The sequence below is a fragment of the Rattus norvegicus genome, chromosome X (genome assembly GCF_021556685.1).
Source record: "Rattus norvegicus strain SHRSP/BbbUtx chromosome X, alternate assembly SHRSP_T2T, whole genome shotgun sequence".
NCBI classification, from domain to species: Eukaryota; Metazoa; Chordata; class Mammalia; order Rodentia; family Muridae; genus Rattus; species Rattus norvegicus.
In genome coordinates, this window is record NC_141554.1 from 113,271,411 (window position 1) to 113,286,314 (window position 14,904).

Below are 14,904 nucleotides of genomic sequence, written 5' to 3' on the forward strand. Positions count from 1 at the left end.
AGGGACGTCTGAAAGGAGAAGTTAGGTTTTATAGAAGTGAAAGGGTTTTCTGAAGAGGGGGGAATTCACTTGGCTAAAGAAAGATGGAAGTGAAATCGTTTTCTTGTAAATGAAAGTTCATAAAACATGATTTGAAATGAGTGCTCTTTGTCTGACTAAACACTTCGAGCAATAAATCTTTTCAGCACTTACTGTGACTATAATTCAGATATAATGAAGACCAGATCATGAAAAGCTGGGAATCAAGAAGGACCCCGGACTTCTTGTTGACAGTCCAGTTCATGGAGAGTGTTACTGAAAATGCCTTATTAGAGTTGAGAGACATTAGCCTGAGACTGGTACAAATTATTACACAGGATAAAGGAGAAAGAAATGCAGGAGACCATTCAGGAAGCTGCTGCTATAGGCTAACGTTATGTCTAGGACATAATGAAAGCAGCAGGTTGGACATGGGACAAATCTACCATTCATTTTAGAAGCAGCAGGACCAAGACATCTTATGGGAAGAACTGGAGGAGGTCCTTCAAGTACAACTTCTTTTTTTATTTCAAGAGTTGATTTTAAACAATGCAACCTAAGAGAATCTGTGAACAAAGAGCTGGAAGGACTTAAGTGTGTGGTTTATTATTAACACAGTAGCAAATATATCAAGGGAACACACCCGGGGGAAAAGTGTTTCAAATAAACACAGATCTGTTCAGAGAGAAGTCAGTGCCCAATAAGCAAGCTTAAGGAGGCCTATTTGCTTGGTGATGCCCAGCTGATAAGACAGGCAAACCTCCCTGTGATTGAAGAAGCCAATTTGAAACTCAGCCTAGTTCAGGCGGCCTTCAGACTGGCACCTGCTGCTCCAGGCGACTTTCAGCATGATGGTGTTTGCATTTTGGAAGGTCTTTCTGATCTTAAACTGCCTTGCAGGTAAGGAACGAGCCTTCTATCAATGGCAACTGGAAGTCAAATCTCCTTTTAGACTAAAATCTCAGATATTGGGGTTGGGGATTTAGCTCAGTGGTAGAGTGCTTGCCTAGGAAGCGCAAGGTCCCCAGCTCCGAAAAAAAAAAGAACCAAAAAAAAAAAAAAAACTCAGATATTCACAAAAATCTTCATCTCCTAGACTTCCAAGAGATTGTGATGAGTATGCTGTCGATTTTCAGAACTCTTGTTTAGCAAACGTGTTCGGCGTTGATGACTGGGAGGTCATTGTGCAGGCCAAATCATTTTACAGAGCTCATGAAATGGTTCCCATTTTCTTTAGTTCCCATTTCCTTTACTTTGAAAGGTAAACGAGCAAATTTACTCAGAAAGCGAAGTTTGCACTTTAAAGATAAGGTTTCTGTTTTAGTTCAGTGTTTCTCCTAAGCTCACCATTTTTGACTCAGCCTGGCCTCAAGACCACATGCACATATGTGTGGGGAGTGGGAAAACCAGAGTAAGACTCAGTGAGCGCTTGTTCTGCTTAGGTCTGTATTGCAGAACTTACATGATCCAATAGTCATACTATAACATGGATAATATGGATGAATTTAGGGATTTGAACAGAACAAAATCATTTTTTAGGGCCCCAAACCGCAGTGTTTGTTAAGCGCAGGAGAGGCAATTGAGTTGGAAAGTCCCTTGGCTGGTGTTTTAAAATTAATGTGTACATTTTGAATCTGTTCTGATGGTAAGTTAAGTTTATGGTAGCTACAATCACATTATTTATAAAACAAGAGTGCTCTTTTAAGTCATGAGTAATGTTAGGTTATCATTAGCATTTAATTTTATAAGCACATTTCATGGTACAAAAATATGCTCAGGATAAAATAAGTAAGAAGTCAAGACACACAAACATTAATTATAATAAATTAAGCAAAGTTAATAAAATGATCATGGTTCCTTTTGGGTGGTGTGATTAAATGTTTTGATTTTATTTTCCTAACATTTGTAGGAATAGAGAACCTGTTAATTTAAATACTGTCTTGTGGTTATTAATAAAATTTTAAGTATCTATTATTAAATGCTTAAATGAAGACGTTACACGGAGTCAAAAGTCACCAGAAAGAACTATTAAATTTATTCCATGATCTAGTCTGGCTATAGAGCGGGAAATGTGTTAGTTACTTAATCTTAGAGTTTTGTTTCTACTTAATAGATGAGGAAAATCTCTGTCATTTTCTTCAATTGTTAGCTAGTTGGGTTAAACACTAAGTTTTATGTTACCAACCCTCTAGAAGCACACCTTTTGTCAACATAATTCTTTCTGTAAAGCCTTACCCTGCTCTATATTAGACATAGCATTGTAACAAGTGCATGAACAACTTTTATTATAAATAAATGTATATTTATGTAATTTTACTGATGATAAATATAATGGATATTTATTGTATTTGACAATGAAGAAATTTATAAATAATATAATCTTGTCACTCCGATTTGGGTAAATTATTTTTCTTTGTAAGAATGTATGACATTCAAATGGGGCCTACGCCTGGTACCTCATTTTTCTATTATTTAAACAATGATTTAGCATGGTGTAGGTTTATTAACTGTAACTTTCAGTAGATGGCCCAATCAGAGTGAGACATAGAACCTGGATATTTTTTTCTTAAATCAACTGTATGATTTTTTGTTTTTGTCATTGTTTGCATTGTGCTGTGTATTTATGGATATATGTTTTAGCTGGCCTAAAGCAAAATGTGATTGCACAGGAGGTGGTATAAATATGGGGTATAATTTGATGTGATCTGCTATAGTCACATTCATATGGGACACATACAAAGGAAGATTTAAGGAATCTATACCTATCATTCACAGAGATCCAAGTCGCTTTGCCAATTAGGAGCCACCAGTTGACACTCTGCTTTTAGGAAAACTAATGATGTCTTATAAATGTACAATTTCATACTCAACTTGCATTTGTTCCAGAAAAAGGCTATTTTTGTATCAAGCATGGTACATGGACCCTAGTAAAAATGTGTTGAAAGAGTAATTCACTACCCCCAAACCCAGACATCTGGAAATTATTTTCATACTCATCTTTAAAATCAAATTTCTGCACAGCTAATCAGGAAGATGTTATCCTAATCAAAATATTCTCAGTGATGTCTGAGGTCTTCATTTCCACTTCAGAAAAATGAATTTTAGTTAAAACTTTGTTGTGCAAAAAATATATGGTTTCCGTGCTTTGTGATATGTATTTGCCACCTGGTAGAAGGATACGTTACTCTTGCTTTCAGTTAATGGAGGTGTGCATTTGAGAGAAATAAATATCTTCGAATGTTGGGTTTAATGTCGAATACAAACATTTTATGATCGTTTGGTTATATTATTTTGTAACTAGAAAGGGAGCAACTTAACATGGAAATGGAGAGACGAAATCACTTGAAACATGTCTAGTCAATAGAACTAGCTGGGCAGTATTTCTGCCATGGCATGGCAGTAGTTCGTAATTCTCCAAATAAGCAAAGACTTTGCCCACATAGTAGGCATTAAATGAATGAACTATCATCAGTAAAATAGAGCCCATTTAAACTCTTTAGGATGTTGATTAATTTAAACATAAGCACTCATTTTTAGAAGCAGTTACGTACACTTCAACCATGTATGCGGTTTTGCCTTGTTCATTAATTCAGTCAAGTCAATGAGGAAAATTATAAGCTAGGATTTTCACAAAGCCTGTTATTTATTCACTATTCAGTTAATGTGGATATTTTTTATTCTCTCAATTTTAAATATTATTTTACATTATAAAATTATTCCAGATATAAATATAAATGGGAGGCTTCCACTTCTCTGAGGAAAAGGGGAGAAAGGAGTTGGAGGAGGAGAGGTGGAAGGGAGGCACTGGAAAGAGAGGAAGGAGAGGAGGCTACCTTTGGGATGTAGAATGGGTGAATAGATTAATAAGAAAGAAAATAAATAAAAACATATAAATTAATCCAAGGGAAGAAAATATTTTCTCCTGATGTTTGTAGAACTGCTTACTGGTTAGTGCTTCATTTACCTGTTTATTATCCATATATGGCTATCTAAATTTAAATTATTTCAAGTTAAGTAAATAAAATTACAACATGACTCTTACCCATTTTACAAGCCACATTTCATGCGAGTAGTCACTACTGAAATGGATGGGACGGCACGGAGACAGAATATTTCCATGTCTACCACCATCCTCATTGTCACAGGAAGTTGTGCAGGACAATGATGATCTAAAGGATGATCTCAGAGGAATAAATATTATACAGTAGCAGAATGGTTTCACTGTGGGTTTTTTTTTTACTATTCAGATCTTTATTTCCAGTCACATTCTCCAATGTAGATATATAAGACTGTTTACAGAAGTGATTTATTCTATGCACAAGACAGCAAATAGTGAAGACTACTCCAGTTTAGTAAACTATACTTGTGAGGCTCTTCAAAGAACTGAAAAAAAGTCCCAAACCCCCAAATACTGAGAAATTAAAGTGAAAGAATTAATAGATGATAGATTATAACTAAAACTGGGGACTAAATGTCCATGAATCCACAATGCTATTCCTCACAAGTAGGACAAAATTAATAATCGTGGAAACACAAATCTCTGGTATTGGAAAAGTTCGTCTGGTTTGTGTGGATACAGCTTCCTAGTAGAGGCTACACAGAGAGATCTCTTCACAGAGACATTGGTATTGGGAAGAGAGGCAATGGTACCTTACAGTGGGAAAACTTGGCAACACATTGCTCCATTTCATATACACTTTACAGATACAATTATTATTGCCAAATGCTATAGTGACCCCACTATATATACTTAATGCAAAAATGATCCATATAAATTTTCTCTATGAAACAAATAAAAAAATAAATAAATAAAATAAATAAATAATTGACCTGCTTGCAACCTATTTGTGTGTTTACTTCAAATAGAGGAAAGCAACAGTGACACACACTTCATAGTGGCAAAATGTTAAAATGTGCATTTAGTCCTAACAAGAACCATAAGAAACTATTCAAAGGTGTAGAAGTACATCTCAAGAGTTTAAATGACTGTGAAGATCATAGTAAAAGCTTAGTTTGCATACTACTAGATCAGTATGCCTTAAATTCAATGTGCTGAAAGTATCAGAGTTTTCCCTTTAGGAAAACACCTTGTGTACACACACACACACACACACACACACACACACACACACACACAGAGTTGTATTTCAGCAACTCTATTATGATTGCTGTTGTTACAATGATCTGTTCCATTTAGCTAGTGTCACTCCACTCAACTAATCCTATTTTATGGCTATTGGAGTGTCTTCTTGCTGTCTTAAGAGTTTTACTGCTGTGAACAGACGCCATGACCAAGGAAACTTTTATAAAGGACAGCATTTAATTGGGGATGGCTTACAGGATCAGAGGTTCAGTCCATTATCATCAAGGCTGGAGCATGGCAGCTAGGAGAAGCCTGCCTTCCCAGCAGCTAGGAGGAAGGTTTTAAAGCCCACACCCACAATGACACACTTCCTCCAACAAAGTCATACTTCCAAATAGTGCTACTTCCTGGGCCAAGAATATTCAAACCACCACACTTGCTATATTTCTTTACATGCTTCTCAGTATACTATTGATGTTATGGAAGAAGCAACACGTGTACACTTCCTCTAATCTATGTGCCATGTTCTATAGCTTAGTATGATGTTTTTAAAAATAGACAAAATAATGATGTTTAGTGTTTCACAAAGCACTGAAATACTAAATTTCAGAAAATATTTTAAAAAGTGTTTACATTTATTTATTTAATGTGCATGAATATGTTACCTACATGAATGTATGTGGACCATGAATGTGCTTAGTGCCTACAGAGGTCAGAAGAGGGCATCAAATCCTCTGGAGTAATAGCGATGATTTTGTGTTGTCAGCATACATATACTAGAAAGGATGCTAGCATTCTTTTTAAGAGTGGCATATGTGATAAACCCTCAAGAAGGAAGTATTTTAAGGATATTTATGGATCCCTATTAAAATATAAAAAATACCATTTCTGAATGCTTATCAGAAGTGCCAGTATAGGGACCTATTTTTGTTGTTGTTGTTGTTGTTGTTTGTTTTGTTGTTTTTTTGTTTATTTGGGTTTTTTAGATCTTGTTTCTTGGTGATTTATTTTTCTAGATATTTTCTGTCATCAGATTTCCTTGGAATATCCGTTTATATTAGTGTCATTGAAAAGCAGTTTTTGTGATGAAATCATTTAGACATTGACTTGTCTCTCTGTAGTCTCCTATGACTTATGCCTTTTAAGTTCTGTACACAACTCACCCTTTAAAGAGCTATGTTTACAAACAAGGCTATTCATTAGCTCTTGATTTTTCACTTGGTAGTTCAGACACTTGAGTATGTGATGGTGTATACATTTTTAGTTGCTCCTTGGTCTGAGCAGAGTTTCTTCCCATGACCTAGTTCACAATCATAACTTCTTAGATTTTCCAGCAGAGAGTAATCTTCAGGTGTGAAGGAATAAGACACAGTCTCTGCTTGATGCTGTTGTTTGTACCTGAAATACTCCATGTTTTTCTTATCTTAAAAAAAATCCAACTTCACTTATAGGAAAAAGGAAGATAAGTGTTTCTGTCTCAGACGCATGGATTGTGTCTGTTGTGTGAATGAGTTTTATATTATCTGTGAAAACTAAGTCATCTTTATTATTATGCTCCCTTTTCTTGTTACACAACTTGGCATTTTCATGATCTATCAAATCCACTTCTACTAAATCATTTTCTGTGTTGCATTCAGGCAGGCATCCTGCTGGTTTCATTGATTTCTTTAGAACAGAGAAACCATACACCTGCCTAAGATTCACTTAATTATAAGGATGTCTGGAACAACCAAACATTCAATATATTCAAAAGGTTAAATCTTAAAACCGGAGTGTAAATGGTGTTCCTTGATAAAGTTTGGATTGATGCAAGTTAACCTAAATGAGCACAAATTGTTCCAGCACAGTTTCAAAGGGTTAGTCTAGTATCATCACGGCAACAAGCAGCCAGTCATGGCACTGGAGCAATAGCTGAGAGCTTTACATCTTGATCCATAGGCAGCAGGCAGAAAGACACTGGGCCTGGCATGGGCTAAGATAATGAAATTTATTTGAAAAGTTAAAAACTAGTATCGAATTCCATAGCTTGAAGCTGTGATGTTTGTTGTTATTGTATTAAGGTTGGCTAATTCCTGAAAAGTATCTTTTCCTCAAAATTTGAGAATTGATTATAATTTTGACTATTGACAATCTGGGCAGTAAAAACTGGTCTGGCAGTTTTGCTTTACTATTGTGAGAAAATGTGTAGTGTCCTTTAAAAAGGCTCATTTTATATTTTGAAAATACTGTAATGTAATTTTTGAGATTTTAACAAATCTCAATTATAGATAATATGTGTCTTCCAATATTAAAAGAAATCAGGGAATGTTTGAATCAGATTTGTATTCCCCATGTCATTGAGTTTCATCCACTACCACACTGATCTGTGATAGAAATGGCAGGTAGAGATTGGAACTCTCATTTCACTTTGTCTCTCCAGTATTTAGCACAAAATTGTTCAACAGATTAAGAGTTCCAATTAAACAGGAGGAGTAATTTTAAGACCTATTGAAGAATAAAGTGACCATGGTTAATATATTATGTATTTCTTTGTGAAAAAATATTTTGAGATTATAATTTCATTACATTCTCCCTTTCCTTTTCTCCCTCCAAACCCTTCCATATTCTACTTCAATTTCACAACCCCCCATTTTTTTTACTAGTTATAATTACATACTGAGTATTTCAAAATGGCTAATAGAATGTTTCCTTTAAATTTATTCTTCTGTCACAAAATACATCCCAACCACAGCTTCCCCTTTCTCCTCCTGCCACTTCCCCCCACATCCCTGTCACCTTTCCTTTTCCCAAGATCCACTGGTCCTCTATTTCCCTTTAGAAAAGGGCAGACCTCCTAGGGATATCAACCGAATATGATATAACAAGATGCAATAATAATATTAGACACAAACCCTCATATCAAGGCTGGATGAGGCAACCCAATAGGAGGAAAAAAGTCCTACAAGCATTCAAAAGAGTCAGAGACAGCCCTCTTACACACACACACACACACACACACACACACACACACACACACACACACACACTGTTGGGATCCTCACAGAAATTCCAAGTTAAAGAACCACAGCATGTATGCAGAGGGCCTGACAGAGACCCATGCAGGCTCTGTGGTTGCCACTTCTAAATGTCCTCATTACCAAAATATGATAAATGCATTAAATGATGGATATATCAATTAATGATATAATTATTCTGTAATATATCAGAATACCAAGCAAATCACACATGCATGCCACATGTACAAGTATTTTTCACTTTAAATTAAGAAACAAAGAAGTCAAAGAAAAGTCAGACATTGCAGTCATCTATTTTTCTGAAGGCTTTCTGCATTGCTGGTGGTCAAAACCAGAGCTTTCTTCATACAAGGCATGTACCCTACCTCCAAGCCATATTTCCAGTCCTGAAGACTGTGTGAATGTATAACTTCACCCTTAATTTCCTTTCCTCTACTTTGAATTATTTTTAAGTAAAATTACATTATTTGTCTCCCAAGAAATCTGAATGGAAATTATAGAACTAACAAAATATAATAATAAAAAGAAGAAACATGCTGATACACTCAGTACGGCAGAGGTGACAGAAAATAGAATCTATGTCTAGTGAAGCTATCTCTCAAGAATTAAAGAAAAATAATGAGATTCTCAGTCAAAGGGGGTAAAATATCTTTACTTAGCAGGCATACTCTTGAAAAACGGCTAAAGGCATTACTTCTGAAATATACAAGATGATGAAAGGAAGGATCTTAAAGCATTAGGAAGAATGAAGGGACAAAAGGAAGGGCAGAAATACAAGTACATACAGGGGACCGCTTTAAGTCATGAGTCCTGGGCATCATAGTGACAACTGAACAAATATTATACCATTATCTTATACTAAAGACAGTGACATTTAAATGTGGAGAAGGCAAGTGGACCAAAATGTAAGTGAAATTTACACAAACCACTGCAACTAGTAAAATATTGACATCAATATTGACAGTGGTTTGAGTTATCTTTTATTTACCAATGCTGGCTATTGAGCCCAGAGTCTTGTGTATGTTAGATGTATTGCGGTGCTTTAAAGCTTATCTTCTTATGTAGAGTACACAACCCAACAACAACATAATGCCCATTTCTCCCCCAAGCACCAATGGAACATTGACTAAAAGAGACCAAGTATTCAGCCGTAAAACCTAAATGTAAAATATGTGAAATCATGCAAATCAACCAAATAGTGAGCTAATAATGAGGAGAGGAGGTTGTAGCTCAGAGATACAGTGCCTACTCAGTATGCACAAGCTGTTTTCCACCTTCAACACCACAGACGAATACTGATGTCCTTCAAAAAAATGTTTTCTTCATGGGAAATACTTCTACCAACATTTCTTGTGTTAAAAGTTAAAGCTGCAAAAAATAGAAAAAAATACACAATACATATCCCTCTGGTCACCAGGTCAATCAGGTCACCAGTTATGTAGATATTGGTTCACTCCACTACATACTCATGATGAAGGTCTATAAGAAACCTGACGTCTTTGTACTACCATGGATATAATCTACATCTTTTAGTAAGTCCGCCACTACTCTGCCCCCCACCCCCCTACACACAGTGGTCTAGGGATAGAAAACCACCAATTTGTCCAACTTGGCCTAGAGTTTTCCTAGTTTGGGCCTTGAAAGCTGTAGCAAAGCCAACAGGCCTTGGCTCTGACTTCTCTAGTTCTTTAAATAAATTCTCTGTATTCAAGGAACGCTTCTTGATCATGGGGAATTTGGGTCAGTTGTTCTCCATAGCCAGACCTTTTAGTGTTCCTGGGTAAGACTGTAAGAAACTGTGTATAACATGACTTTTATAGGAATTACCAGTCCAGTGCTATTGTTAGCTCATTGTCACCTATGGTTTTATCATCTTCATGCCAATAACTCGATTGAAACTCATTCCTGTGTCTGTTGTCTGCTCAGGTCTCCCACGTGTTTCACTCTACTCTCTACCCATCACAGAGGCTCTAAACAAGATGATTTGTATTTGTATTGAAAATGTTATCAGGAGAAGCCAGTGGTCCTGCCAAGGCCTGACCCCGCTCCCCCAAGTGTAGGGGAATGTCAGGGCTGGGAGGCGGAAGGGGTTGGTGGTTGGGTAGGAAAACACCCTCATAGAAGAAGGGGTCAAGGAAATGGGATAGGGGGGTTATGGATTGGAAACTGGAAAGGGGATAACATTTGAAATGTATTCCAATAAAAAATAAGAAAATGTCATCAGAATGTGAGTATGTACTACTAATTATCTGATGATTATCATTTCAGGTCAGGTCAATATGGTGCAAGTGACCATCCCAGACACTTTTGTGAATGTGACTGTTGGATCTAATGTTACTCTTCTCTGCCTGTATACCACCACTGTGACATCCCTGGAAAAGCTTTCAATCCAATGGTCTTTCTTCCACAATAAGGAAATGGAGCCAATATCCGTAAGGATTCTCTAATTAAATTATTCCCACTTAGTACTTCCGACTGGAAATTGTTGGCATGAGAGTATGAAGGAACAGTAAAGTGTAAAGGAATTACTGAGAAGAATGACACAATTTGAGACACAGTTTTTAGGTAGCTGTTTAGTGAAGATGGTCACATGATTATGTGTATCGATTATTACAATTTTGTATAGTCAGCACCATGTGTCTCAGGTATTCCAGAACAGCCACAGGCCTTCTCATAGGTGAAATAAGCAGGAGCTCTTAAAGGACATTCTACAAATATGTCATTATTTTCAGAAGATCCCATTTCACATGTAAATCCTTCACAGATTTGAAGAGCTCTGCCAAATTTAATAACTCGAATCTGCCCGGCAAGGGAATCAACACATTGTTCCTGATTGAGTCTGACAGTTTAAGATCCCCCAGATTGATGGAGAATGCCATGGTAGTAATGAAATCCATGTAATTGAGGACAGCATGAAGTTAGAAGATAAAGGACAGAAGGGATGGACAAAAGGTTTGGGTAGATTAGGGTAGAAGGATGATTCCATGGGCAAACTGCCTATCACCAGATTTTCTTCATTTGGCCTTGAAAGTAATTCTTTTCGAAAATTATCCCAAGGCTAAGATTGTATTACATAGAGTTGTGTGTACATCTGTGCACACATGTATGTAAACACATATACCATTCATGCCCCCATATAATGGATTCTCAGAATGACTCATTGCCCAAAATAATGAAGAATCCAATACTGGTGGTTTGGAATAGCCAGCCACACCTGAGTTGGGTTTTGTCAAAAAGGGGAGGTTAGTGTAGCCCTAGAAAGATAAGGGAGTGAAGCCTGGAAAAAGAAGCGGAGGAGGAGGAAGCCGTGAGCGCAGAGGAACCTCTTCTTGGCTAGCTACTCTTCAGCTCCCACTGAGTCTTTGTAGGTACTGAATTTCAACACATGACATTGTGAATATTTCCTTATCAGAAAACATCACCAACAGGGAGACCCCGTCGGTGCTACACTGTATTCAGAGTTATACAGTTTTGTTTAATATTGGTTATGGTACACAATATCTGTATCACTCCATGCCCCTCTTCAAAATACAGTAGGATGAAAGGATTCATGGGAACTGATCTGACATAAGGCATATGAAAACATTTGGAAAAACATACACCGCTCCCATTTTTATCCCACACAAACAGCAGCAACAGTAGGACTACCAGTAGAAAATAACAACCGATTTCCATCACCCAAAATATCTGGACATGTTTATGTCAACTAAGAAATAATTGCTTTTCTCCATAGGTTGTTTTCAGTAGATAATCACAAGATCTCTTCTTTTTAAAATTTGATTTCTTAGGAGTCTTTTTTAACACACTGTTCATACACTTGAAGTCCTGCTCAGTATTCAAGTGGTGGCCGATTTGAGAGAGGCTTTAAGCATCTTTTGGGATGTTTTATGCTTGGTACTCAATTCAAGATGTCCTACACTTCCTGGAGACCAGGCCAAGTGAATCTGAGCTCAAGGGTGCAAATTTCAGACTTTGTTTGCATCCTCTGATTCTGGCATCTACAGAGCCACATCTTGATTGAAGTATAGCCACTTAAAAACTGGGGGGAAAGGATAACTAGCAGTGAATTTTTCTCAGGAAGAGACTGCAAAGGGGAAAAGCTTTAGGCAATCACAGTGAGTGTGTCTTGAGCTCAGGACTTCTCTTAGATGAACTTTTAAAAAACTCTATTGACAAGTGTTTGTTGAATTGTTTCTTTCCTTGCCAAATCAAATTAGGTCCTTTCTCCTGAGCTACTAGATCAAATGAAAAATGTTTGAAACCTGTACAATGCCATGCTGAGGAAGACCAAGGCTCCTGGAGGACAAGGATGCTGGGAAACACTTGCCAAACACAAAGCTTCTTGTCTTGTTTTCCCATCCTGCTTCAGTTTACCTACCCTTTCCAGGTCCCCATCACAGCCCTCTTTCAGTGTCTACTTTAAGATAACTGGATTTCTTCTCCTCTCCCCCCACCTCCCCTTCCTTCCCTCATGGGCTTTTCTTTGGGAATCAGTTTAGAGTCCCAGTAGAAACCTCCAGATGGATGTCAGTTCTGCTCCTAACTCTGCCTACTAGTTGGCTGAATTACCCTAGACAAGTAACTTGACTGTTTAGAGATTCAATTATCTTGCCTGTAAAATGTAGCTACTCACCTCTTTGAAAGCTTCAATGAAAAGCTTGAATGAGATGGATTTTGTAGAACACAAGGAAGCCTTCTAGCGCAAACTTTCAGTGAATATGAGCTCTTATAATTAACATTACCATTCGTAAGATTTATTTTGCAAAATTATCTCACCCATGCCCCAGCTATATTGGAAGGACTAGAGAAAACAGCCCAAAAAGATTCACTTAATATAACTGTATAACTGACCTGAGACAGAGTCTAGGGATTTCTTGGTCCTGGGCCCAGAAGTTGCTCTCCCTACCAGATCTCTAATGACTGGAGGGAGAATCCAGACCTTTTTCTCTGTTACTTTTCATTCCCAAGAAGAACTTGGTCAGCTGAGAGTTTGCAGACATCCTGGGTTGAGATAGTAGTTTTCAAAACAGAATTTAGCTTTCATCCTTGTTGCCTTCATTGCTTGAGCATGTCCATGAATTCAAGCTTCCATAGGGTACATTGTAAGTTCATCTAGTGAATGCTGGGGGGTATTAGTGGGATATTGAGATGACTAGATTGGAGATATAGCTCAGTTGGTAGAATGCTTGCATGAAGCCCTGGGTTGAGTCCCTAGCACCACATAAACCAGGCATGGTAGTGCATGTCTGTACTATTAAAACTCAGGAGGTGGAAGAAGGAGGATCAGAAATTCAAGGTCATTCATGAATTTCTAACAAGTTCAAGGCCAGCCAGTAATACAGAAAATGCCTTCTCAAGCCTCCCACCCTGACTCATGTATATGTAATAGAGACCGCTGTTTCTAGGACATTCTGTGGTATATGGGAGTAAAGCGTTGCTAGACTGACCACTGAGTCATTTAATTCAACTCATAGGTTGATGTGGCAATATAGCATGTAGCATTCAGCTCTCAGTTCCACTCATTTCTGCTCAAACACAGCCTGGCTCGCACCCCAAAACTGAGTGTATGGAGGAAAAGGCAGTCAGTCAGTGTCTAAAAATGATGCATTCAAGAGACGCTCGGGGAAGATGTAGCTGGACCTCTCAGGTAAGAAATCCCATTGGTGTACTACTAGACCCTTGTCCTAATTACAGTCTAGAACACTAGACTTGCTTCAGGAGTGGGATGGAAGGGTTTCTGTATGATAACAATAGAGATTAGTGTAAGCTCTCTATGATTCTGGGGAAGGTTGTTTTGTTGTGGTTTGGTTTTTGAAACAGGGTCTTGCTATAGAATGCAGGCTGGCCTTGAACTTAGCATCCTCCCGCCTCAGCCTACGAGTACTGGGATGTGTACTGTTTGTGTTAACACAAACGAGAGATGGCTCAACAGTTAAGAAAGCTTGCTACTATTGCAGAATACCTGAGTTTGGTTCCCAGAAACCATGTTAGATGGCTCACAATTGCCTGTAACTCAAAGTCCAGTATCTCTTTCTAGCCTCCTGGGGCATCTGCACTTGCACACACACAAAACCACACACAGATACACATGCATACACATAAATACATTTATAAAAATAAAACAAAATCTAGAGAAATTTTTAGTTTTCCCTTCTCATGACCATGTCTGGAACTCTTAATCCTCCTTCAAAGGATTCTGAGGGTTATAGCTGCTCTGACCAGGATAGTGGCCAGCTTTTGTCTCATGTCTATCTTCCTCGCTTCAAAATCATTGCATTAAAAAGCAATCCACCCTGAGGCCCAGTGTTTCCCAGGACCCAGGGCCAGATACTGTGCCTCAATGACCTCTCTAGGTCCATAGAAACTGCTCTTTCCATAAACCCTCTGATCCTAAGGACATAGTGTCCATTTGGACTTCTTTTCAGAAATGCCCTGTGTCTAAAAATATGGACAGATTCACTCTATCCCTTAGGGGATAATCTCTGAAAACGTACCTGGTACAAGCAGACTAACCAGGAAGTTTTGGGAAATCTGGTACCTCTCTGTCCATAGATGCTTCCTTTTTTTTGTCTCCCTTGTTATTGCTAAAAGTAGTGACAACACTTACCCATGAACAAAATGCACACTGATACTGCTTAACATGGCCTTGTTAGATAGTTATCTCCTACAATCCATTTAATATAATAGAAGAAATCCTTCGCCATTCTCATATCCACAACATGTCTCCAATTTGGACAACTACTTCCCCAGAATTGACTGTCTGTATTTTTTGGCTTCTTACATTTTAAA

General features: G+C 37.7%; 1 protein-coding gene across 2 annotated transcripts in view; it reads left to right on the forward strand.

The window, feature by feature from the left end:
- Positions 1 to 238: 238 nt before the first annotated feature.
- The window catches only part of Vsig1 (V-set and immunoglobulin domain containing 1), a 33,576-nt gene continuing 18,910 nt past the window's right edge, over positions 239 to 14,904 (forward strand). The window contains exons 1-3 of one of the 2 annotated variants that reach the window (XM_087599838.1): positions 239 to 918; positions 10,384 to 10,547; positions 13,655 to 13,762. In XM_087599838.1, coding sequence (XP_087455964.1) covers positions 867 to 918; positions 10,384 to 10,547; positions 13,655 to 13,762 — 324 coding nt within the window. In that variant the 5' untranslated portion in view covers positions 239 to 866. The remainder of the gene's footprint in view (positions 919 to 10,383; positions 10,548 to 13,654; positions 13,763 to 14,904) is intronic. The other variant, NM_001037784.1, reaches the window with a different exon arrangement.